Raw genomic sequence first — 26771 nt, 5'->3', positions numbered from 1 at the left:
TGATGACCAAGCTCTACCCCTATTTTATCATTCCCGATTGTTGTCACCGTGCACATTTCTCATTGCCTTCCTTCTCTCCTGCACTGTCTGCCGGTCAGCTATAATGGGAATACAGTGATGATTAATACATTATAATGATGTATACTCTTTATATACCCGGCACCTTCACATGTTCACTGCTCGGGAAGGTTCCTGTTGGGACTGACCGTCGCCTCCTGCGCTGATTGACAATAAACCGTGCACCGCCTCCAATGTGTCTTTTTACAATTGGGGTTTGGCATTTGCCTGCACCCGGACTCTGTGCTGCTCTAAATCATAATATTAATATTGATAGGCATCATCAATAGTAAGAAGTTGGTCACACAGGGTTAATAGCTGCGATAACGGAGTGCGTTACACCGCGGCCCGGTAACTGGCATTAACCCTGTGTGAGCGCTCAGCGCTGACTTCAGGGCAGTAACGCAGCCGCCATTTCACTGACAGACTATGGCCGTCGCTGATTGGTCGTGGCAATGGTCGTGGGCGTTTTGCCACGACCAGTCAGCGACTTGGATTTCCATGACAGACAGAGGCCGCGACCAATGAATATCCGTGACAGACAGACAGATGGAACTGACCCTTAGACAATTAGATATATACATACATACCCACACTGCTCAAAAAAAAAATAAAGGGAACACTAAAATCCCACATCCTAGATATCACTGAATGAAATATTCCAGTTGTAAATCTTTATTCATTACATAGTGGAATGTGTTGACAACAATAAAACCTAAAAATGATCAATGTAAATCACAACTAATATCCCACAGAGGTCTGGAGTTGGAATGATGCTCAAAATCAAAGTGGAAAATGAAGTTACAGGCCGATCCAACTTCAGTAGAAATGCCTCAAGACAAGGAAATGATGCTCAGTAGTGTGTGTGGCCTCCACGTGCCAGTATGACCTTCATACAATGCCTGGGCATGCTCCTGATGAGGTGGCGGATGGTCTCCTGAGGGATCTCCTCCCAGACCTGGACTAAAGCATCCGCCAACTCCTGGACAGTCTGTGGTGCAACATGACGTTGGTGGATGGTGCGAGACATGATGTCCCAGATGTGGTCAATCGGATTCAGGTCTGGGGAACGGGCGGCCAGTCCATAGCTTCAATGCCTTCATCTTGCCGGAACTGCTGACACTCCTGCCACATGAGGTCTGGGATTGTCCTGTATTAGGAGGAACCCAGGGCCAACCGCACCAGCATATGGTCTCACAAGAGGTCTGAGGATATCATCTCTGTACGTAATGGCAGTCAGGCTACCTCTGGCGAGCACATGGAGGGCGGTGCGGCCCTCCAAAGAAATGCCACCCCACACCATTACTGACCCACTGCCAAACCGGTCATGCTGAAGGATGTTGCAGGCAGCAGATTGCTCTTGTCACGATAATGTCATATTGTGAGTTTAGTTTCAGAAGGTTACATGGCTTTCCAGACACACGCTGCAGATTCGACCCCCATTTCTTCCCCTCTGCATTCGCTCATACAGTCCTATGGCAGACACTCTGTGCAACATGATACCAATGCGGGAGCAGCTTATAGCTTTTAGCTGCAGCAGACAAATCGCCCTAAAACTACTCATTTCCTCCTCCCAACCAATACCAGCCCAAACTGGTATAGCCCCTTCCAAACTGCATGAGATCCTTTGTTCTATTAACGTGATATACAGTATATGTGCACCGATCCGGGCTAGAGATATAAGAATTATATATTCCGGATGTCCATCGATAGATCTATCCCTCACTGAAAGTGCTACCAGCTAAACGCAATGAGTGCAAAGCGTGGATTTCTTTGTATGCGGTTCAGGTAATTACTCCGTGTGCACACAGAGAGAATCTCCATGATGTGGGGCACATTCTAATCATCGGGTCTTTCTTATACGAGGTTCATACAGCGAGATATGAATAAAAAATAGTTTTCATATTCTAAGTAAAGGGGAAGTGTCAGCCTCTAAGTGATGTCACCACAGGGGGAGTCCCTGGGTTTTGGGCTAGGAATAACTTAGTGAGACAGCATTCTTTCAGTGTCTTGTCGGGGGTCCATCTGCTATACAGAGGGGTCCCATGCATATATCCTCACCCCCCCCCCCAGCACACGGCCAGTTAAGATGACAATGACATAACGACCTGTAAGTGTTCTTTTCAATTTTAATCCCATTTTATTTGTAATGTACATATGATTTGTCTCCTTTATAATTTCTTTTTATACTTTGTAAACACTGCCTACCGTTTTTTTGGGAGTAAAATATAAAATTACTAACTTGCCTCTCCATGCTCCAACTGTACTGTCGCGTCCTCTGAGGTGAATTATGCTACTGATTTGGGTTGGCTCTGGACCCGTTAATCCTTGGAAAATCAGAGCTGGAGGAAGCATACTTTCTTCTGTGTATTTGGGAATCTTTGTAGCGACGGCAGCATTGATAATTATTGATCCCGCCTGTGTGGGACTAGTTATATCGCCCTCGCTGCACTGTGCCCAATAGCCAGTACACAGCAGGCAGCACTTTGGGCGACTAATTAACCTAGGCGCAGCACCCTGACTGACCTGAGGGTAAGGTGGGCGCCACAGTTGAAAGTTCCAAACCGGAACTGGGAAGCGGGATATAGATAAATCCCCTTCAGAAGGAACCAGGGGCAACCAAACAACCCCGGTTCATGACAAATTGGTGTGAGTGGTGGGGATGATAAAGGAATCCTCCGCGTGAATGGTGACAGATTGGTGGCAGCACGGTGGGATCCGTCACAGCTCTTCACGGCGTTTCCAGACTGTCACATGTGCTCAGTGTGAACCTGCTTTCATCTGTGGAGAGCACAGGGCGCCAGTGGTGAATTTGCCAATCCTCGTGTTCAGTGGCAAATGCCAAGTGTCCTGCACGGTGTTGGGCTGTGAGCACAACCCCCATCTGTGAACGTCGAGCACTCAGACCATCCTCATGGAGTCGGTTTCTAACAGTTTGTGCAGACATGCACATCTGTGGCCTGCTGGACATGATTTTGCAGGACTCTGGCAGTGCTCCTACTGTTCATCGTTGCACAAAGGCTGAGGTAGCAGTCCTGCTGCTGGGTTGTTGCCCTCCTACGGCCCCCTCCATGTCTCCTGGTGTACTGGCTTGTCTCCTGGTAGCGTCTCCAACCTCTGGACACTACGATGACAGACACTGCAAACCTTCTTGCCACAGCTCGCATTGATGTGCCATCCTGGATGAGCTGCACTACCTGAGCCACTTGTGTGGGTTGTAGAGTCCGTCTCATGCTACCACGAGTGTGAAAGCACAACCAACATTCAGAAGTGACCAAAACATGAGCCAGAAAGCATTGGTACTGAGATGTGGTCTGTGGTCCCCACCTGCAGAACCACTCCTTTATTGAGGGTGTCTTGATAATTGCCAATAATTTCCATCTGTTGTCTATTCCATCTGCACAACAGCATGTGACAGATTGTCAAACAGTGTTGTTCCTAAGTGGACAGTTTGATTTCACAGAAGCTTGATTTACTTGGAGTTATATTCTGTTTTAGTGTTCCCTTTATTTTTTTGAGAGAGATATATAATATATATATATATATATATATATTTATTGACAAACCTCTGTGTGTTCAACATCTCTTTAAATATTTACATTTGACCAGCTTGATTTTCCTGAAATTGCCTGCACCCCCGACAACCAATGTGCAAAAATGTCGCATGGGCCAATTAGTACAATAATTAAAGCGAAATAAGCCGCCCCTGCTGGTGAGAGCTTACAATCTACAATGAGGTGGGGGAGATACAAAGCACAGGTGTGTATTTACAATGATGTATTTACAATGAGGGTCCGGCCATCTTCAGGGGGTGGGGGATAGATGGAGATAGTGAATGGGCTACACACACACATAACTTTGATTAGTGAACGTGATAGGCCGCTCTGAACAAATGTGTTTTGAGGGAGCGCCTAAAACTATGCAAATTGTGGATGGTCCTAATATCTTGGGGTAGAGCATTCCAGAGGATTGGCGCAGCACAGGAGAAGTCTTGGAGTCGGGAGTGGGAGGTACGGATTAGTGCAGAGGTTAATCAAAAGTCATTTGCAGAGCGCAGCGGTCGGTTAGGCCGATAGACAGAAATGAGGGAGGAGATGTAGGGGGGCCGCACTGTGGAGAGGATGTGTAGGTGATAGACAAATGAGAGAGGAGATGTAGGGGGACCGCACTGTGGAGAGGACACATAGGGTGATAGACAGAAATGAGGGAGGAGATGTAAGGGGGCCGCACTGTGGAGAGAAGAGGTAGGTGATACAGAAATGAGGGAGGAGATGTAAGGGGGGCCGCACTGTGGAGAGCTTTGTGGGGGAGAACAAGTACTTTGAATTGTATCCTGTAATGAATGGGCAGCCAGTGTAACGACTGGTGAAGAGCGGATGCGTCCGAGTAACGATTAGCCAGATGGACGACCCTGGCTGCTGCATTAAGGATGGACTGGAGAGGGGAAAGTCGCGTGAGGGGGAGGCCAATTAATAGAGCGTTACAGTAGTCCAGGCGGGAGTGGATCAGGGCGACAGTGAGGGTTTTAGCTGTCTCCATGGTGAGAAAAGGGCGGATTCTAGAGATGTTCTTTAGGTGTAAGCGACACGAGCGGGCAAGAGATTGTATATGGGAGGTGAAGGAGAGATCGTAGTCAAACATAACACCAGACAGCGCGCCTGCTGCCGGGATGTTATTATGGTGCCATCCACGGAGAGGGAAATGTCAGGTTTAGGGAGGTTAGTAGACGGTGGGAGCAGAAGAAGTTCAGTTTTGGAGAGGTTGAGTTTCAGATAGAGAGCGGACATGATGTTAGAGACTGCGGACAGACAGTCAGTGGCGTTCTGTAGTACGGCGGGGGTAAGGTCAGGGAATGACGTGTATAGTTGTGTGTCATCAGCATAAAGATGGTACTGAAAGCCAAATCTGCTGATGGTCTGTCCAATTGGGGCCGTGTAGAGGGAGAAGAGAAGGGGACCAACGACCGAGCCCTGAGGTACCCCGACAGCGAGAGGAAGAGGAGATGAAGTGGAGCCAGAGAACAGAACACTGAAGGAGCGGTCAGAAAGATAGGAGGAGAACCAGGAGAGAGCAGTGTCCTTAATGCCAAGTGACTGGAGCCTAGAGAGCAGGAGAGGGTGGTCAACAGTGTCGAAAGCTGCAGAAAGGTCGAGAAGAATGAGCAGAGAGTGGTCACCGTTACTTTTTGCTGTCAGAAGGTCATTGGTCACTTTGATGAGTGCAGTTTCTGTCGAGTGTAGGGGGCGGAAACCGGACTGTGAAGGGTCTAGGAGGGAATGAGTGGAGAGGTAACCGGTAAGGCGGGAGTAGATCAGGCGCTCCAAGAGTTTAGAGATGAAGAGGAGATTGGAGACTGGTCTGTAGTTGTTTGTGCAGAATGGGTCGAGGGTGGGTTTCTTTAGTAATGGAGTAATGATAGAGTGTTTGAAGGAGGAGGGGAAAATGCCAGAGGAGAGGGAGAGATTAAAGATTGTAGTTAGGTGACTTGTGACAACTGGAGAGAGAGACTGGAGGAGATGTGAGGGAATGGGGTCGGTGGTGCATGTAGTCAGACGAGAAGAGGAGATTGGAGACTTCTTCTTCTGTGATGGGATCGAATATGGAGAGTGAGCCAGGGGCAATGAGGGGAGGGATGGGAGTCACTGAACTTGGTGTCTGGGAGCGGATTTCCTGATGAATATTGTCTATTTTCTCTATAAAGTGGGAGGCCAGGTCATCAGCACAAATGTCTGTGATAGGGGCTTGTTCTTTTGGCCTGAGGAGGGAGTGAATGGTGTCGAAGAGTTTCTTGGTGTTGTTGGATAGTGAGGAGATCAGGGTGGTGAAGTAGGTCTGTTTGGTGAGGTGAAGGGCAGAGTTATAGGTCCTTAATATAAATTTGAAGTGTATGAAGCCTTCTGGTGTGCGAGATTTCCTCCATAAGCGTTCAGCACACCTAGAGCATCGCTGGAGAAATCGGGTTTGCGATGTGAGCCTGGGCTGTTTTACTTTGGAGGTTCTGAGGGTGAGGGGAGCTACTTGGTCCAGGGGGCTTCTAAGGCTACGTTCACATTCGCGTCTTTGGACGCAGCGTCGTCGCAAAACAACGCATGCGTCATGCATCCCTATCTTTAACATTGGGGACGCATAGGCATGCGTTGTCATGCGTTTCGCGACTCATGCGTCGTTTCGACAGGGCGCGGCAAACGCAACATGTTGCATTTTTTCTGCTTCCAAAATTTTTAAAAAACGCATGAGTCGCACTTGCGTTGCATTTGCGTCGTCGATGCGTCAAAAACTCCATTGAAGTGTATTGGCAACGCAGAAGACGCAAGTACTTGCGTTGTTGTGCGTTGTACGACGCATGCGTTCTTTACTTAAAAAATAGAGACACTGAAAAGACCCTATATATATATATATAAAAAAAGGTTGAACGCATGCGTCAAAAATGCCTGCGTTTTACTTGCGTCTTTCGTGCGTTGCATCCACGATGCTGCGTCCAAAGACGCGAATGTGAACGTAGCCTAAGAGGGTCATTGAAGTGATTTACAGTTATGAAGGACTATATCAAGAAAAATTAAAGTGGGCTCCATTTTTGTGCTTGTGACTCCATCTTGTTGTTTACGAGATAAATTCTGTTACTTAACCTGGGTATAGTTCATGGCTGTTGTGGGTCCAGATTGCTCCAGTCTGAACAAGATCGGAGACCCGGGGGTGTATTGCGGTGTAAGACTGACGCATATGCGGTTATGCCTCTTTCTATGTCACGTAGACACGGCCATCTATGTAGTTTCCGGTTTTCCTGCATTTTTATAGGTTAAGTGCTGCAAGTGTGTTTTTATACTATTGGTTGAATTATAACTTGCCAGATACTATAAAAGAGGTGACATAATAAACGGGGTAGAGATCTGCTGTGATCCCCCAGAAATACGTCTCCGTCTGGTCATTCTCAGTTGCTGGCAACGCCCTGTGGATTGATTTGGAAATCACTGGGTTACCCGTGAGGGGTCACTCCAGATCCTCCCCCAACACCGCCAGATCAGGACAGGAAAGAGGAGATTGGGGACAACGATGAGTGCAGGGGTCTGAAAGTGTATGAGGGTTCATGGCGTGTAGATTTCTGAATGTGCGGTAGGTGGGAGAGTGCTGGGGTGGGCGAGGGACAGAGGAGAGAATGTTGTGGTCAGAGAGGGGAAGCGGACCTCACCTCCTGCCATTAGTATGATCCTGGGTTCAGTGTCACTGCCGCCAACCACTCAACAACGTGGGACGCTCCACCAAGATGCCTACGAGACACACAACGAGGCCGCTCTACGATTCCCAGTGCCTTCAGAAAGACTACGTTCAACTTCCCACGGATGTACTTGTGCGTGCCGACCTCTTCTCAGGATGGAGAGAAGCATACCCTGTGTGTATAAAGCCACCACCAAGGGTACAACGAAGAGAAATCTCAGAAGTCGGGTTGCTGAGACCATAGAGCGCGAGAGGCACACACTTTACCGAAGAAGTGATCAAATGGACATGCAGGGGCTGCTCACAAAATTAGAAGAGCATCAAAAAGTGAATTTCAGTTCTTCAATACAAAAAGTGAAACTCATTCTATAGTCATTACACAGAGTGATCTATTTCACATGTTTATTTCTGTTAATGTTGATGATTATGGCTTACAGCCAATGAAAATACAAAAGTCATTATCTCAGTAAATTAGAATAATTAACAAACACCTGGAAAGGCTCCTAAGTGTTTATAAAGGTCCCTTAGTCTGTTTCAGTAACTCCACAATCATGGGGAAGACTGCTGACCTGACAGATGTCCAGAAGGCGTCATTGACACACTCCACAAGGAGGGGAAGCCACAAAAGGTCATTGCTAAACAAGCCGCTGTTCACACAGTGCTGTATCCAAGCAGATTAATGGAAAGTGGAGTGGAAGGAAAAAGTGTGGTAGAAAAAGGAGCACAAGCAACCGGGATAACCGCAGCCTGGAAAGGATTGTTAAGAAAAGGCCATTCCATAATGTGGGGGAGATTCACAAGGAGCGGACTGCTGCTGGACTCATTGCTTCACCACACACAGACGTGTCCAGGACATGGGCTACAAGTGTCACATTCCTTGTGTCCGGCCTCTCATGACCAATAGACAACGCCAGAATCGTCTTACCTGGGCCAAGGAGAAAAAGAACCGGACTGTTGTCAGTGATCCAAGGTCCCAGAGTCTGGAGGAAGAGTGGAGGCCACAATCCAAGCTGCTGGAGGTCTGGTGTGAAGTCTCCACAGTCAGTGATGGTTTGGGGGCCATGTCATCTGCTGGTGTAGGTCCACTGTGTGTTATCAAGGCCACAGTCAGCGCAGCCGTCTACCAGGACATTGTAGAGCAGTTCATGCTTCCCTCTGCTGACAAGCTTTATGGCGATGGAAATGTCGTTCTCCAGCAGGACCTGGCCCCTGTCCACACTGCCAAAATTACCAATACCTGGTGTAAAAACAACAGTATCACTGGGCTTGATGGGCAGCAAACTCTCCTGAATCTATTGTCAAGAGGAAGATGAGACACCAGACCCAACAATGCAGAGGAGCTGAAGGCTGCTATCAAAGCAACCTGGGCTTCCATAACCCCCCAGCAGCGCCACAGGCTGATCGCCTCCATGCCACGCCGCAGTGATGCAGTAATTGATGCAAAAGCAGCCGCGACCAAGTATTGAGGGCATTTACTGAACATGCATTTCAGTAGGACGACATTTTTCCAGCTGGTGTTCTAAAGTATTCTAATTTACTGAGATAATGACTTTTGGGTTTTCATTGGCTGTAAGCCATAATCATCAACATTAACAGAAATAAACCCGTGAAACAGATCACTGTGTGTAATGGCTCTATAGAATATATGGGAGTGGCGCGGCCTTCATGCCGTGTACCAGCCACAAGGTAGCGGTAGAGATTGAATGGGACCCTGAAACTGAAAATCCAGAGCGTCATGGCTGAAACGGGCAGACCATGGACAGCATGCTTGCCCCTTGCACTCTTCTCAATCAGGTATGTTCCCAACAAAAAGACAGGCCTCAGCCCACATGAGGGGTCATTGGGTCGGCCCCAGGCGAGGGTTGTAGTTTCCACAGCAGCTCCAGATACAACATGATAGATCATCATCTTTTATTGCACTTACAAAATGCTTGTCTGACGTATGCGCTCGAGTTTACCATTCTCTTCCAGATTCTGTGGAAGCCCCCTGCAGCCCGGAGACTGGGTGGTGGGCAAAGACACGTCAGGACAGCCCGAGCCTCAAATTAATGGATCCTTCAAAGTTCTACTGACAACTGAGAGCCATAAAGCTTGAGAGAAAGCCCAGCTAGATCCACACCTCACTACAGACAGCTGAGCCAAGACCTGACCCACAGACAGACAGAGACAGCTGAGCCAAGACCTGACCTACAGACAGACAGCTGAGCCAAGACCTGACCTACAGACAGACACAGCTGAGCCAAGACCTGACCCACAGACAGACAGCTGAGCCAAGACCTGACCTACAGACAGACACAGCTGAGCCAAGACCTGACCTACAGAGAGACAGACAGCTGAGCCAAGACCTGACCTACAGAGAGACACAGCTGAGCCAAGACCTGACCTACAGACAGACACAGCTGAGCCAAGACCTGACCTACAGACAGACACAGCTGAGCCAAGACCTGACCCACAGACAGACAGACACAGCTGAGCCAAGACCTGACCTACAGACAGACACAGCTGAGCCAAGACCTGACCTACAGACAGAGACAGCTGAGCCAAGACCTGACCTACAGACAGACACAGCTGAGCCAAGACCTGACCTACAGACAGAGACAGCTGAGCCAAGACCTGACCTACAGACAGACACAGCTGAGCCAAGACCTGACCTACAGACAGACACAGCTGAGCCAAGACCTGACCTACAGAGACACAGCTGAGCCAAAACCTGACCTACAGACAGACAGCTGACCCAAGACCTGACCTACAGACAGCTGAGCCAAGACCTGACCTACAGACAGACAGACACAGCTGAGCCAAGACCTGACCTACAGACAGACAGACACAGCTGAGCCAAGACCTGACCTACAGACAGACAGAAGGAGACAGCTGAGCCAAGACCTGACCCACAGACAGACACAGCTGAGCCAAGACCTGACCTACAGACAGACAGCTGAGCCAAGACCTGACCTACAGACAGACACAGCTGAGCCAAGACCTGACCTACAGACAGACACAGCTGAGCCAAGACCTGACCTACAGACAGACACAGCTGAGCCAAGACCTGACCTACAGACAGACACAGCTGAGCCAAGACCTGACCTACAGACAGACACAGCTGAGCCAAGACCTGACCTACAGACAGACACAGCTGAGCCAAGACCTGACCTACAGACAGACACAGCTGAGCCAAGACCTGACCTACAGACAGACACAGCTGAGCCAAGACCTGACCTACAGACAGACACAGCTGAGCCAAGACCTGACCTACAGACAGACACAGCTGAGCCAAGACCTGACCTACAGACAGACACAGCTGAGCCAAGACCTGACCTACAGACAGACACAGCTGAGCCAAGACCTGACCTACAGACAGACACAGCTGAGCCAAGACCTGACCTACAGACAGACACAGCTGAGCCAAGACCTGACCTACAGACAGACACAGCTGAGCCAAGACCTGACCTACAGACAGACAGCTGAGCCAAGACCTGACCTACAGACAGACAGCTGAGCCAAGACCTGACCTACAGACAGACAGCTGAGCCAAGACCTGACCTACAGACAGACAGCTGAGCCAAGACCTGACCTACAGACAGACAGCTGAGCCAAGACCTGACCTACAGACAGACAGCTGAGCCAAGACCTGACCTACAGACAGACAGCTGAGCCAAGACCTGACCTACAGACAGACAGCTGAGCCAAGACCTGACCTACAGACAGACAGCTGAGCCAAGACCTGACCTACAGACAGACAGCTGAGCCAAGACCTGACCTACAGACAGACAGCTGAGCCAAGACCTGACCTACAGACAGACAGCTGAGCCAAGACCTGACCTACAGACAGACAGCTGAGCCAAGACCTGACCTACAGACAGCTGAGCCAAGACCTGACCTACAGACAGACAGCTGAGCCAAGACCTGACCTACAGACAGACAGACAGCTGAGCCAAGACCTGACCTACAGACAGACACAGCTGAGCCAAGACCTGACCTACAGACAGCTGAGCCAAGACCTGACCTACAGACAGACACAGCTGAGCCAAGACCTGACCTACAGACAGACACAGCTGAGCCAAGACCTGACCTACAGACAGACAGCTGAGCCAAGACCTGACCGACAGACAGCTGAGCCAAGACCTGACCTACAGACAGACAGCTGAGCCAAGACCTGACCTACAGACAGCTGAGCCAAGACCTGACCTACAGACAGATAGCTGAGCCAAGACCTGACCTACAGACAGATAGCTGAGCCAAGACCTGACCTACAGACAGACACAGCTGAGCCAAGACCTGACCTACAGACAGACAGCTGAGCCAAGACCTGACCTACAGACAGACAGCTGAGCCAAGACCTGACCTACAGACAGACAGCTGAGCCAAGACCTGACCTACAGACAGACAGCTGAGCCAAGACCTGACCTACAGACAGACAGCTGAGCCAAGACCTGACCTACAGACAGACACAGCTGAGCCAAGACCTGACCTACAGACAGACAGCTGAGCCAAGACCTGACCGACAGACAGCTGAGCCAAGACCTGACCTACAGACAGACAGCTGAGCCAAGACCTGACCTACAGACAGCTGAGCCAAGACCTGACCTACAGACAGATAGCTGAGCCAAGACCTGACCTACAGACAGACACAGCTGAGCCAAGACCTGACCTACAGACAGACAGCTGAGCCAAGACCTGACCTACAGACAGACAGCTGAGCCAAGACCTGACCTACAGACAGACACAGCTGAGCCAAGACCTGACCTACAGACAGACACAGCTGAGCCAAGACCTGACCTACAGACAGACACAGCTGAGCCAAGACCTGACCTACAGACAGACAGCTGAGCCAAGACCTGACCTACAGACAGACAGCTGAGCCAAGACCTGACCTACAGACAGACAGCTGAGCCAAGACCTGACCTACAGACAGACAGCTGAGCCAAGACCTGACCTACAGACAGACAGCTGAGCCAAGACCTGACCTACAGACAGACAGCTGAGCCAAGACCTGACCTACAGACAGACAGCTGAGCCAAGACCTGACCTACAGACAGACAGCTGAGCCAAGACCTGACCTACAGACAGACAGCTGAGCCAAGACCTGACCTACAGACAGACAGCTGAGCCAAGACCTGACCTACAGACAGACAGCTGAGCCAAGACCTGACCTACAGACAGACAGCTGAGCCAAGACCTGACCTACAGACAGAAAGCTGAGCCAAGACCTGACCTACAGACAGACAGCTGAGCCAAGACCTGACCTACAGACAGCTGAGCCAAGACCTGACCTACAGACAGACAGCTGAGCCAAGACCTGACCTACAGACAGACAGACAGCTGAGCCAAGACCTGACCTACAGACAGACACAGCTGAGCCAAGACCTGACCTACAGACAGCTGAGCCAAGACCTGACCTACAGACAGACACAGCTGAGCCAAGACCTGACCTACAGACAGACACAGCTGAGCCAAGACCTGACCTACAGACAGACAGCTGAGCCAAGACCTGACCGACAGACAGCTGAGCCAAGACCTGACCTACAGACAGACAGCTGAGCCAAGACCTGACCTACAGACAGCTGAGCCAAGACCTGACCTACAGACAGATAGCTGAGCCAAGACCTGACCTACAGACAGACACAGCTGAGCCAAGACCTGACCTACAGACAGACAGCTGAGCCAAGACCTGACCTACAGACAGACAGCTGAGCCAAGACCTGACCTACAGACAGACAGCTGAGCCAAGACTTGACCTACAGACAGCTGAGCCAACACCTGACCTACAGACAGACAGCTGACCCAAGACCTGACCTACAGACAGACAGCTGACCCAAGACCTGACCTACAGACAGACAGACAGCTGAGCCAGACCTGACCTACAGACACACAGCTGAGCCAAGACCTGACCTACAGACAGACAGCTGAGCCAGACCTGACCTACAGACACACAGCTGAGCCAAGACCTGACCTACAGACAGACAGCTGAGCCAAGACCTGACCTACAGACAGACACAGCTGACCCAAGACCTGACCTACAGAGAGACAGCTGAGCCAAGACCTGACCTACAGACAGACAGCTGACCCAAGAAAGCCACCGAATAAAGTGGACGCACCCTGTGCCTTATTTTTGCTTTGAAGGATGGAGACAGTTACCACTTTCTAGTTTAATATCTCCGTTATAAATTAGACCTGTGTGACATGGTCTCCTGCCCTACGGTGGTACGTATGCGTCACACTGGCTATGGGTCTGGGCCTACAACCCTCCCGTAGCCTGAGGAAAGACAGTAAGGGTAGAAGCCTCCTGACTACACCGACAATCAGAAGAAGTGGCCAAATGTTGTACAGTTCGGTCTGGTCTCACTTGTTGGGCTATGTGCCCAGGTTGCGCTTTTTAAGCTTTTTTTCCGCTGCGGTAACGCTTACAGAACATATCACATTATTTTTAAATGGAATTCCGCATTGTTGTGCCCATGCGGTGTCTTTTTCCATCCAGCATGTCTACATGGATATTCCCTCTTTGAACCCTGCTTATACAGGTACTATACAGATGATCAGGTTTTAAATACATCAGATAGGGATTATAGACATTGGATAGGACTGCTCTATATGGGTATACCTTGACGATTGGTGGAGCAGCTTAGTATACACTTTTTTTTTCAAAAAAACGTATCAACTAAATACCCTGTTTTTTTTTCCCATCTTTTGACTAGCACTTCCTATATAATTTTATTGGGACACATGGGAAAAAAAAAAAAGCGAGAAAAATGCTAGAAAAACGTGAGCGGATTTCCTGGCAAGGAAGTCTGGTTTTGATGAGGAAGATTCTGCAACGTGGGCACAGAGCCCAAGTCTGATATACCGGATTACTTACCGGTAATGCTCTTTTATAGAGCCCACGACAGCACCCACTAGAGAGAGGGGATCCGCCCCTAGGAACAGGAAACCTACAGAGAGATAAAAGGGGCGGCCCCCCCTCGCTCCTCAGTTGTTTTACAGAGAATAGGAGGAACCGCCGCCAGGTTTTAGTTAACAGGTTCAGGTATATACATATATATATATATATATATATATATACACACATATTTACAACCTCATACTACATCTTTCTAATATTTACACCTCACCAAAAAAGCACCATGTGCGACTATATACAGAAAAGGGAGGGATGTGAACGGGTGCTGTCGTGGGCTCTATAAAAAGAGCATTACCGGTAAGTAATCCGGTATTTTCTATTCGCCACGACAGCACCCACTAGAGAGATTTACAGAGACTATAGACTGGGTGGGTTTACTGAGTCAAGGACCGATACACCAAAGGTTAGGTCAGAAGCAGAGGATAGATCTAATCTATAATGCTTATAGAAGGTATTAGGTGAAGACCAAGTTGCAGCCTTACATATAAGGTCTATTGGCACATTCGCCCTTTCCGCCCAGGAAGTCGACAAGGCTCTTGTAGAGTGTGCTCCTATATGCCTTGGAGGATCTTTTCCTCCCACTTTATACGCCAAGACTATGGCCTCTCTCAAGTTGTTTATACCATCAGTTGGAAAACAAACAAAGTCTTCTTCCCCTGAAGAATCGGACAGCTGAGAGACCTCCCCACTCTCTGCTGACGTGTCAGCTTTAGGTGAAGATACTCTTCTTTTCTTTTTCTCTATATTAACCGAGGAAGAACCGCCTCCCAACGACTGAAGTTCTTCCCGAATTATGAGCCGTATCTCATTCATCTTAACCGACTCCTCCTGCCGTAAGGTGTTATCTATACAAGCCTGACATAGACTCTTAGAATAGGAGTCAGGCAGGGGTTCGGTACATATAGCACATTGTTTGTGCTTACTCTTCCCCGTCCTCTTTGCCTAGAATAATATAAGCAGAGGAATCAATATAAGCTTCAGTGAAGCTATATATACACACTCACCCAGCGTATTAATTTTACCGGCTGCGGGGTTGCCTTAGTCTGGGATGTGGAACGGGACGACTTCCTTCCCGATTTGTCAGTGGAGTCACTTATTTTAGAGTGTCCACTGCTCTTTTTTCTGGTTTCGCTACTAGGTACTAGTGGCTCTCCCATGGGGTGCACACGGACCTCCTCTTGGGACGACATAATGCACACTGACTGCACTTCTAATCCTCACTTTTATAGTGCAGTAACTCCTGCACACATCCCCTTTCTATTTCCTCCTTTTTTTTTTTTTTTTTTTTTACTCACAAGTCCGGCGTCCGGACCCTGGGATCGCATGGGGGAATCCAATATGGCGGTTCCCCCGGAAATGGTACTCCGACCCCCGAAGTTCAAGCTTTCTTCCAGGGGACGCCGACGCTACTGCGCATGCGCCCGCAGCATACCGGAAGACGCCGCCGTAAGCGCTGCTTCCACCACCATGTCGCCTCTTACCTCTGGAGGGACCGGAGGGAAGATTCCGCCCGGGAACGCCATCCGCTGCTCAGCTCCACTCAGGAGGGCATTACTGCAGGTATCCACACTGCGCCGTGCATTTGTCAGCACTTACCCAACGGTGTCGCAGCAGGGAGACCGTTGGCACCTTCAGGCTTTCCTGTCAGCCGCACCAGATGAGGGGGGAGCCCGCAGGAACATTCCCCCGACACTGTCTACCTGCTCTGGGACCCCTGTCGCTCAGCAGAGTCGACACAGGCGGTAGCCCAGGCAGGTTTCCTCTTCTTAGCACCATAGAGCTTCTCTGTGGGTTCCCTTCTAGGAACAGGAAACCAACTGAGGAGCGAGGGGGGGCCGCCCCTTTTATCTCTCTGTAGGTTTCCTGTTCCTAGGGGCGGACCCCCTCTCTCTAGTGGGTGCTGTCGTGGCGAATAGAAAAACTCTCTTCCCTTAAACTTGGACGATAGAGAACCCCTCCGTGATGGACGCAGGACTATACGCGATGGGCATAAATATGCCGGAGGACACGGACCGATAAGGACACTTATTGTAAGGATATCAGGGACCAACTTGTTCTAAATAAGACTGTGACTCCCCAACCTTATACTTCTAAAGACTCGTTCCTGGAGCCCTTCCTCATAAACCCTTAAAACAGAAAGGCCAATGGAGTAAGCACGCATCCCGAAAATGGCATGAGCTTCCAGAGTTTAACGGGGACCATTAACCTAAATCATGTAGGTTCCTCATCCCGCAGACCCACCATGAATGTGGCACGAGGCCATGTCCTTCTGGATCAGACGCTAGGGCCGACTTATGGTGGATGTGTGGAAATGGTGCCTTATCGGATGGGAGGGTCCATGTGTTATCGCTACATTCCTCATACCACTCCAGATTGTGACTCCATAATACAGACACGACTGACGGTAGCGGTCCTACTCTGTGACGCTCATGTGTACATTCACGCTACTAGAGTCCCAAGACGAGGACCAGACAAGCTCAAAGCCAAAGATGGAGCAGCAGCGGACTACAGTGAAATAAGATGTGGACTAGATAAATTACATCTACCGTGACCAACTGTCGGATGCCAGCCTGGCAATGTGGTGAAGCGGTGTAGAAGGCCGGCTGCTTCTATTAGGGGAGGAGAATGTATCTGGGGGAGTCTGGAGACCGGCACTTCAGCTGGAACAGCCGCCCACGGCCACAAGAGAAGGGATTGTGGGAGCAGGAGTTTTATCTATTGTGGATATTCTACATATATTCTCTCCTGCGGTTCCCTGGACCAAGTAGCTCCCCTCACCCTCAGAACCTCCACACAGACTAAACAGCCCTGGGTCACATCGCAAACCCGGCTTCTCCAGCGATGCTCGAGGAGTGCTGAACGCTTATGGAGGAAAACTCACACACCAGATAAATGTATCAAGGATAAAGCTAAGGAACTATGACTCTGCCCGTCACCTCGCCAAACAGACTTCACCACCCTGATCTCCTCACTAGCCAACAACCCCAAGAAACTGACACCTTTCACTCCCTCCTCAGGCCAAAAGCACAAGCCCCTATCAGACATCTGTGCTGGTGACCTGGCCTCCCACTTTATAGAGAAAATAGAGAATATTTGTCAGGAAATCCGCTCCCAATCACCAAGTGCAATGACTCCCATCCTTCCCTGCATCTCCCCTGGCTCACTCTCCACATTTGATCCCATCACAGAAGAAGTCTCCAAGCTCCTCTTCTCGTCCGACTACATGCACCACAGACCCCATTTCCTCACATCTCCTCCAGTCTCTCTCTCCAGTTGTCACAAGTCACCTAACTACAATCTTTAATCTCTCCCTCTCCTCTGGCATTTTCCCCTCCTCCTTCAAACACTCTATCATTACTCCATTACTAAAGAAACCCACCCTCGACCCATCCTGCACAAACTACAGACCAGTCTCCAATCTCCCCTTCATCTCTAAACTCTTGGAGCGCCTGATCTACTCCCGCCTTACCTGTTACCTCTCCACTCACTCCCTCCTAGACCCCTCACAGTCCGGTTTCCGCCCCCTACACTCGACAAACTGCACTCATCAAAGTGACCAATGACCTTCTGACAGCAAAACGTAACGGTGACCACTCTCTGCTCATTCTTCTCGACCTTTCTGCAGCTTTTGACACTGTTGACCACCCTCTCCTGCTCTCTAGGCTCCAGTCACTAGGCATTAAGGACACTGCTCTCTCCTGGTTCTCCTCCTATCTTTCTGACCGCCCCTTCAGTGTTCTGTTCTCTGGCTCCACTTCATCTCCTCTTCCTCTCACTGTCGGGGTACCTCAGGGCTCAGTCCTTGGCCCCCTTCTGTTCTCTCTCTACACGGCCCCAATTGGACAGACCATCAGCAGATTTGGCTTTCAGTACCATCTTTATGCCGACGACACACAACTATATACGTCATCCCCTGACCTTACCCCCGCCGTACTACAGAACGCCACTGACTGTCTGTCCGCAGTCTCTAACATCATGTCCGCTCTCTATCTGAAACTCAACCTCTCCAAAACTGAACTTCTTCTGCTCCCACCGTCTACTAACCTCCCTAAACCTGACATTTCCCTCTCCGTGGATGGCACCATAATAACATCCCGGCAGCAGGCGCGCTGTCTGGTGTTATGTTTGACTACGATCTCTCCTTCACCTCCCATATACAATCTCTTGCCCGCTCGTGTCGCTTACACCTAAAGAACATCTCTAGAATCCGCCCTATTCTCACCATGGAGACAACAAAAACCCTCATTGTCGCCCTGATCCACTCCCGCCTGGACTACTGCAATGCTCTATTAATTGGCCTCCCCCTCACTCGACTTTCCCCTCTCCAGTCCATCCTTAATGTAGCAGACAGGGTCGTCTATCTAGCTAATCGTTACTCGGACGCGTCCGCTCTTCACCAGTCGTTACACTGGCTGCCCATTCATTACAGGATACAATTCAAAGTACTTGTTCTCACCCACAAAGCTCTCCACAGTGCGGCCCCCTTACATCTCCTCCCTCATTTCTGTCTATCACCCTATGTGTCCTCTCCACAGTGCGGTCCCCCTACATCTCCTCCCTCATTTTTGTCTATCACCTACCCTTTCAATAACATCCACACTAATCCGTACCTCCCACTACTGGCTCCAAGACTTCTCCTGAGCTGCACCAATTCTCTGGAATGCTCTACCCCAACAAATTAGAACTAACCACAACTTACACAGTTATAGGCGCTCCCTCAAAACACATCTGTTTGGGGCGACCCATCACGTTCCCTAATCGAAGTCCTTCTATATACAGTCCATTCACTATCTCTCTGAACATAACTCTCCATCAAACGCCATCACTCCCAAAAGCACCACAAATACCGGCTGATGACTACCCCGGCCCACCTTTACCTCCCCCCGTTCCCTGAAGATGGCCGGACCATCACTGTACACGAGCCCCTGTACTCGGTCACCCCACCTCTTTCAGCAGGCCGCCATTATTGGCGCCTCCATTATTGTATTGTTATCTATGTTACTTATGACTGTTGTATGTAAACCTCTGAATGGTACAGCGCTGCGGTATACGTCGGCGCTATATAAAGATTATTATCCCCCTCACCACAGTCACATGACTGCATGCTCCTCACCGTGTAGAACTTGTCCAGCCGCAGACGATCAATACCGTTCCACTCGCGGTTCAACGTCTGCCAAAAACTGCGGATGAAAAGATTCTCTGCGGAGAGAAGGAACCAGAATCAGGGAGGAGGAGGAGGAGGAGGAGGAGCAAGAAGGGGGATGGGCAATACATACGGGAGGGCCGGGACTGCAGGGCGTGGACCAGCTGTGCCATGGTGACCGCCATCTCCTCCTGCAGAACGGGAAACACTGACATTACTACTGACCCTCCCTCCCCGGGGGCCACGGCGCCCCCTCCACCCCTCCCAGGGGCCACAGCACACCCACCCTCCACAGGGGCACGCCGCCACACCTCCACCCTCCCAGGGGCCATAGCACACCCTCCCTCCACCCTCCCAGGGGCCACAGCACACCCCCCCTCCACAGGGGCACGCCGCCACACCTCCACCCTCCCAGGGGCCACAGCACACCCACCCTCCACAGGGGCACGCCGCCACACCTCCACCCTCCCAGGGGCCACAGCACACCCACCCTCCACAGGGGCACGCCGCCACACCTCCACCCTCCCAGGGGCCACAGCACACCCACCCTCCACAGGGGCACGCCGCCACACCTCCACCCTCCCAGGGGCCACAGCACACCCACCCTCCACAGGGGCACGCCGCCACACCTCCACCCTCCCAGGGGCCACAGCACACCCACCCTCCACAGGGGCACGCCGCCACCCTCCCAGGGGTCACAGCACACCCCCCCTCCACAGGGGCACGCCGCCACACCTCCACCCTCCCAGGGGCCACAGCACACCCCCCCTCCACAGGGGCACGCCGCCACCCTCCACCCTCCCAGGGGCCATAGCACACCCTCCCTCCACAGGGGCACGCCGCCACACCTCCACCCTCCCAGGGGCCACAGCGCACCCCCCCCCCTCCACAGGGGCACGCCGCCACCCTCCCAGGGGTCACAGCGCACCCCCCCCCCCTCCACAGGGGCACGCCGCCACCCTCCCAGGGGTCACAGCGCACCCCCCCCCCCCCTCCACAGGGGCACGCCGCCACCCTCCCAGGGGTCACAGCGCACCCCCCCCCCCCTCCACAGGGGCACGCCGCCACCCTCCCAGGGGCCATAGCACACCCTCCCTCCACAGGGGCACGCCGCCACACCTCCACCCCTCCCAGGGGCCATAGCACACCCACCCTCCACAGGGGGACGCCGCCACCCTCCCAGGGGCCATAGCACACCCTCCCTCCACAGGGGCACGCCGCCACACCTCCACCCTCCCAGGGGCCATAGCACACCCCCCCTCCACAGGGGCACGCCGCCACCCTCCCAGGGGCCACAGCACACCCACCCTCCACAGCGGCACGCCGCCACACCTCCACCCTCCCAGGGGCCATAGCACACCCCCCCTCCACAGGGGCACGCCGCCACCCTCCCAGGGGTCACAGCGCACCACCCTCCACAGGGGCACGCCGCCACACCTCCACCCTCCCAGGGGCCATAGCACACCCTCCCTCCACAGGGGCACGCCGCCACACCTCCACCCTCCCAGGGGCCACAGCGCCCCCCCCCCCCCCTCCACAGGGGCACGCCGCCACCCTCCCAGGGGTCACAGCGCACCCCCCCCCCCCTCCACAGGGGCACGCCGCCACCCTCCCAGGGGTCACAGCGCACCCCCCCCCCCCCCCTCCACAGGGGCACGCCGCCACCCTCCCAGGGGTCACAGCGCACCCCCCCCCCCTCCACAGGGGCACGCCGCCACCCTCCCAGGGGCCATAGCACACCCTCCCTCCACAGGGGCACGCCGCCACACCTCCACCCCTCCCAGGGGCCATAGCACACCCACCCTCCACAGGGGGACGCCGCCACCCTCCCAGGGGCCATAGCACACCCTCCCTCCACAGGGGCACGCCGCCACACCTCCACCCTCCCAGGGGCCATAGCACACCCCCCCCTCCACAGGGGCACGCCGCCACCCTCCCAGGGGCCACAGCACACCCACCCTCCACAGCGGCACGCCGCCACACCTCCACCCTCCCAGGGGCCATAGCACACCCCCCCTCCACAGGGGCACGCCGCCACCCTCCCAGGGGTCACAGCGCACCACCCTCCACAGGGGCACGCCGCCACACCTCCACCCTCCCAGGGGCCACAGCGCACCCCCCCCTCTCCACAGGGGAACGCCGCCACCCTCCCAGGGGTCACAGCGCACCCACCCTCCACAGGGGCACGCCGCCACACCCCCCTCCACAGGGGCCATAGCACACCCACCCTCCACAGGGGCACGCCGCCACACCTCCACCCCACATAAGCGGAGCCCCTCCTTACCTGCAGCAGGGGTTTGTCCTGCATCCACATACAGTAGAACAGACCCTTCCAGATCTTGCAGAACTCATCAGCCGTGAAGCCTCCTGACCAAAGAGAGCAGGTTAGTGAGAAGATCGGAACCCCCCGCCGGGACCCTCCTGCACCCTACACCCCGCTCCCCTCCTCCTCACTGCACTCTACACCCCATACACCCCGCTCCCCTCCTCCTCCTCCCTACACCCCGCTCCCCTCCTCCTGCACCCTACACCCCACTCCCCTCCTCCTCACTGCACTCTACACCCCATACACCCCGCTCCCCTCCTCCTCCTGCACCCTACACCCCACTCCCCTCCTCCTCACTGCACTCTACACCCCATACACCCCGCTCCCCTCCTCCTCACTGCACTCTACACCCCATACACCCCGCTCCCCTCCTCCTGCACCCTACACCCCATACACCCCGCTCCCCTCCTCCTCACTGCACTCTACACCCCATACACCCCGCTCCCCTCCTCCTCCTCCTGCACCCTACACCCCGCTCCCCTCCTCCTCCTCCTGCACCCTACACCCCATACACCCCGCTCCCCTCCTCCTCACTGCACTCTACACCCCATACACCCCGCTCCCCTCCTCCTCCTCCTGCACCCTACACCCCATACACCCCGCTCCCCTCCTCCTCACTGCACTCTACACCCCATACACCCCGCTCCCCTCCTCCTCCTCCTGCACCCTACACCCCGCTCCCCTCCTCCTCACTGCACTCTACACCCCATACACCCCGCTCCCCTCCTCCTGCACCCTACACCCCGCTCCCCTCCTCCTCCTGCACCCTACACCCCACTCCCCTCCTCCTCCTCCTGCACCCTACACCCCATACACCCCGCTCCCCTCCTCCTCACTGCACCCTACACCCCGCTCCCCTCCTCCTCCTGCACCCTACACCCCATACACCCCGCTCCCCTCCTCCTCCTGCACCCTACACCCCATACACCCCGCTCCCCTCCTCCTCCTCCTGCACCCTACACCCCATACACCCCGCTCCCCTCCTCCTCACTGCACTCTACACCCCATACACCCCGCTCCCCTCCTCCTGCACCCCGCTCCCCTCCTCCTCACTGCACTCTACACCCCATACACCCCGCTCCCCTCCTCCTGCACCCTACACCCCGCTCCCCTCCTCCTCCTGCACCCTACACCCCACTCCCCTCCTCCTCCTCCTGCACCCTACACCCCATACACCCCGCTCCCCTCCTCCTCCTGCACCCCATACACCCCGCTCCCCTCCTCCTCCTGCACCCTACACCCCGCTCCCCTCCTCCTCCTGCACCCTACACCCCATACACCCCGCTCCCCTCCTCCTGCACCCTACACCCCATACACCCCGCTCCCCTCCTCCTCCTGCACCCTACACCCCATACACCCCGCTCCCCTCCTCCTCCTGCACCCTACACCCCATACACCCCGCTCCCCTCCTCCTCCTGCACCCTACACCCCATACACCCCGCTCCCCTCCTCCTCCTGCACCCTACACCCCATACACCCCGCTCCCCTCCTCCTCCTGCACCCTACACCCCGCTCCCCTCCTCCTCCTGCACCCTACACCCCGCTCCCCTCCTCCTCCTGCACCCTACACCCCATACACCCCGCTCCCCTCCTCCTCCTGCACCCTACACCCCATACACCCCGCTCCCCTCCTCCTCCTGCACCCTACACCCCGCTCCCCTCCTCCTCCTGCACCCTACACCCCATACACCCCGCTCCCCTCCTCCTCCTGCACCCACCCTACACCCCATACACCCCGCTCCCCTCCTCCTCCTCACTGCACTCTACACCCCGCTCCTCTCCTCCTCCTGCACCCAACACCCCATACACCCCGCTCCCCTCCTCCTCCTGCACCCTACACCCCAAACACCCCGCTCCTCTCCTCCTCCTGCACCCTACACCCCATACACCCCGCTCCCCTCCTCCTCCTGCACCCGCTCTTCACCCCATACACCCCGCTCCCCTCCTCCTCCCGCTCTTCACCCCATACACCCCGCTCCCCTCCTCCTCCCGCTCTTCACCCCATACACCCCGCTCCCCTCCTCCTCCCGCTCTTCACCCCATACACCCCGCTCCCCTCCTCCTCCTCCCGCTCTTCACCCCATACACCCCGCTCCCCTCCTCCCGCTCTTCACCCCATACACCCCGCTCCCCTCCTCCTCCTACACCCGCTCTTCACCCCATACACCCCGCTCCCCTCCTCCTCCCGCTCTTCACCCCATACACCCCGCTCCCCTCCTCCTCCTCCCGCTCTTCACCCCATACACCCCGCTCCCCTCCTCCTCCTACACCCGCTCTTCACCCCATACACCCCGCTCCCCTCCTCCTCCTCCCGCTCTTCACCCCATACACCCCGCTCCCCTCCTCCTCCTCCCGCTCTTCACCCCATACACCCCGCTCCCCTCCTCCTCCTCCCGCTCTTCACCCCATACACCCCGCTCCCCTCCTCCCGCTCTTCACCCCATACACCCCGCTCCCCTCCTCCTCCTGCACCCGCTCTTCACCCCATACACCCCGCTCCCCTCCTCCTCCTCCCGCTCTTCACCCCATACACCCCGCTCCCCTCCTCCTCCTACACCCGCTCTTCACCCCATACACCCCGCTCCCCTCCTCCTCCTCCTCCCGCTCTTCACCCCATACACCCCGCTCCCCTCCTCCTCCCGCTCTTCACCCCATACACCCCGCTCCCCTCCTCCTCCTCCTGCACCCGCTCTTCACCCCATACACCCCGCTCCCCTCCTCCTCCCGCTCTTCACCCCATACACCCCGCTCCCCTCCTCCTCCTCCTCCCGCTCTTCACCCCATACACCCCGCTCCCCTCCTCCTCCTCCCGCTCTTCACCCCATACACCCCGCTCCCCTCCTCCTCCTGCACCCGCTCTTCACCCCATACACCCCGCTCCCCTCCTCCTCCTGCACCCGCTCTTCACCCCATACACCCCGCTCCCCTCCTCCCGCTCTTCACCCCATACACCCCGCTCCCCTCCTCCTGCTCTTCACCCCATACACCCCGCTCCCCTCCTCCTCCTACACCCGCTCTTCACCCCATACACCCCGCTCCCCTCCTCCTCCTCCCGCTCTTCACCCCATACACCCCGCTCCCCTCCTACACCAGCTCTTCACCCCATACACCCCGCTCCCCTCCTCCTCCTCCTCCCGCTCTTCACCCCATACACCCCGCTCTCCTCCTCCCGCTCTTCACCCCATACACCCCGCTCCCCTCCTCCTCCCGCTCTTCACCCCATACACCCCGCTCCCCTCCTCCTCCCGCTCTTCACCCCATACACCCCGCTCCCCTCCTCCTCCTACACCCGCTCTTCACCCCATACACCCCGCTCCCCTCCTCCTCCTACACCCGCTCTTCACCCCATACACCCCGCTCCCCTCCTCCTCCTGCACCCGCTCTTCACCCCATACACCCCGCTCCCCTCCTCCTCCTCCACCCGCTCTTCACCCCATACACCCCGCTCCCCTCCTCCCGCTCTTCACCCCATACACCCCGCTCCCCTCCTCCTCCTCCTCCCGCTCTTCACCCCATACACCCCGCTCCCCTCCTCCTCCTCCTCCCGCTCTTCACCCCATACACCCCGCTCCCCTCCTCCTCCCGCTCTTCACCCCATACACCCCGCTCCCCTCCTCCTCCTCCCGCTCTTCACCCCATACACCCCGCTCCCCTCCTCCTCCTGCACCCGCTCTTCACCCCATACACCCCGCTCTCCTCCTCCTCCTCCTCCCGCTCTTCACCCCATACACCCCGCTCCCCTCCTCCCGCTCTTCACCCCATACACCCCGCTCCCCTCCTCCTCCTCCTCCCGCTCTTCACCCCATACACCCCGCTCCCCTCCTCCCGCTCTTCACCCCATACACCCCGCTCTCCTCCTCCTCCTCCACCCGCTCTTCACCCCATACACCCCGCTCCCCTCCTCCCGCTCTTCACCCCATACACCCCGCTCCCCTCCTCCTCCTGCACCCGCTCTTCACCCCATACACCCCGCTCCCCTCCTCCTCCCGCTCTTCACCCCGCTCCCCTCCTCCTCCTCCTCCCGCTCTTCACCCCATACACCCCGCTCCCCTCCTCCCGCTCTTCACCCCATACACCCCGCTCCCCTCCTCCTCCTCCTCCCGCTCTTCACCCCATACACCCCGCTCCCCTCCTCCCGCTCTTCACCCCATACACCCCGCTCCCCTCCTCCCGCTCTTCACCCCATACACCCCGCTCTCCTCCTCCTCCCGCTCTTCACCCCATACACCCCGCTCCCCTCCTCCTCCTGCACCCGCTCTTCACCCCATACACCCCGCTCCCCTCCTCCTCCTGCACCCGCTCTTCACCCCATACACCCCGCTCCCCTCCTCCTCCTGCATCCGCTCTTCACCCCATACACCCCGCTCCCCTCCTCCTCCTCCCGCTCTTCACCCCATACACCCCGCTCCCCTCCTCCTCCTCCCGCTCTTCACCCCATACACCCCGCTCCCCTCCTCCTCCTCCCGCTCTTCACCCCATACACCCCGCTCTCCTCCTCCTCCTCCCGCTCTTCACCCCATACACCCCGCTCCCCTCCTCCTCCTCCCGCTCTTCACCCCATACACCCCGCTCCCCTCCTCCTCCTCCCGCTCTTCACCCCATACACCCCGCTCTCCTCCTCCTCCTCCCGCTCTTCACCCCATACACCCCGCTCCCCTCCTCCTCCTCCCGCTCTTCACCCCATACACCCCGCTCCCCTCCTCCTCCTACACCCGCTCTTCACCCCATACACCCCGCTCCCCTCCTCCTCCTCCCGCTCTTCACCCCATACACCCCGCTCCCCTCCTCCTCCTCCACCCGCTCTTCACCCCATACACCCCGCTCCCCTCCTCCCGCTCTTCACCCCATACACCCCGCTCTCCTCCTCCTCCTCCCGCTCTTCACCCCATACACCCCGCTCCCCTCCTCCCGCTCTTCACCCCATACACCCCGCTCCCCTCCTCCCGCTCTTCACCCCATACACCCCGCTCCCCTCCTCCTCCTCCCGCTCTTCACCCCATACACCCCGCTCCCCTCCTCCTCCTCCCGCTCTTCACCCCATACACCCCGCTCCCCTCCTCCTCCTCCCGCTCTTCACCCCATACACCCCGCTCTCCTCCTCCTCCTCCCGCTCTTCACCCCATACACCCCGCTCCCCT

The 26771-nt window shown here is 55.1% G+C and overlaps 1 protein-coding gene across 1 annotated transcript in view; it reads right to left on the bottom strand.

Annotated features, from left to right (window-relative positions):
* LOC138672419 (ribosomal RNA processing protein 1 homolog A-like) overlaps nucleotides 1-26771 on the bottom strand; it is a 51686-nt gene that overhangs the window by 22899 nt on the left and 2016 nt on the right. Inside the window, exons 2-4 of the mRNA XM_069760384.1 lie at nucleotides 21592-21674; nucleotides 19441-19498; nucleotides 19278-19363 (exon numbers count right to left, since the gene is read on the bottom strand). Coding sequence (XP_069616485.1) covers nucleotides 19278-19363; nucleotides 19441-19498; nucleotides 21592-21674 — 227 coding nt within the window. The remainder of the gene's footprint in view (nucleotides 1-19277; nucleotides 19364-19440; nucleotides 19499-21591; nucleotides 21675-26771) is intronic.

Source organism: Ranitomeya imitator, chromosome 3, assembly GCF_032444005.1.
Source record: "Ranitomeya imitator isolate aRanImi1 chromosome 3, aRanImi1.pri, whole genome shotgun sequence".
NCBI lineage: Eukaryota > Metazoa > Chordata > Amphibia > Anura > Dendrobatidae > Ranitomeya > Ranitomeya imitator.
Note: the sequence above shows the minus strand (reverse complement) of the source record. Positions and strands in the feature narration are given on the sequence as shown.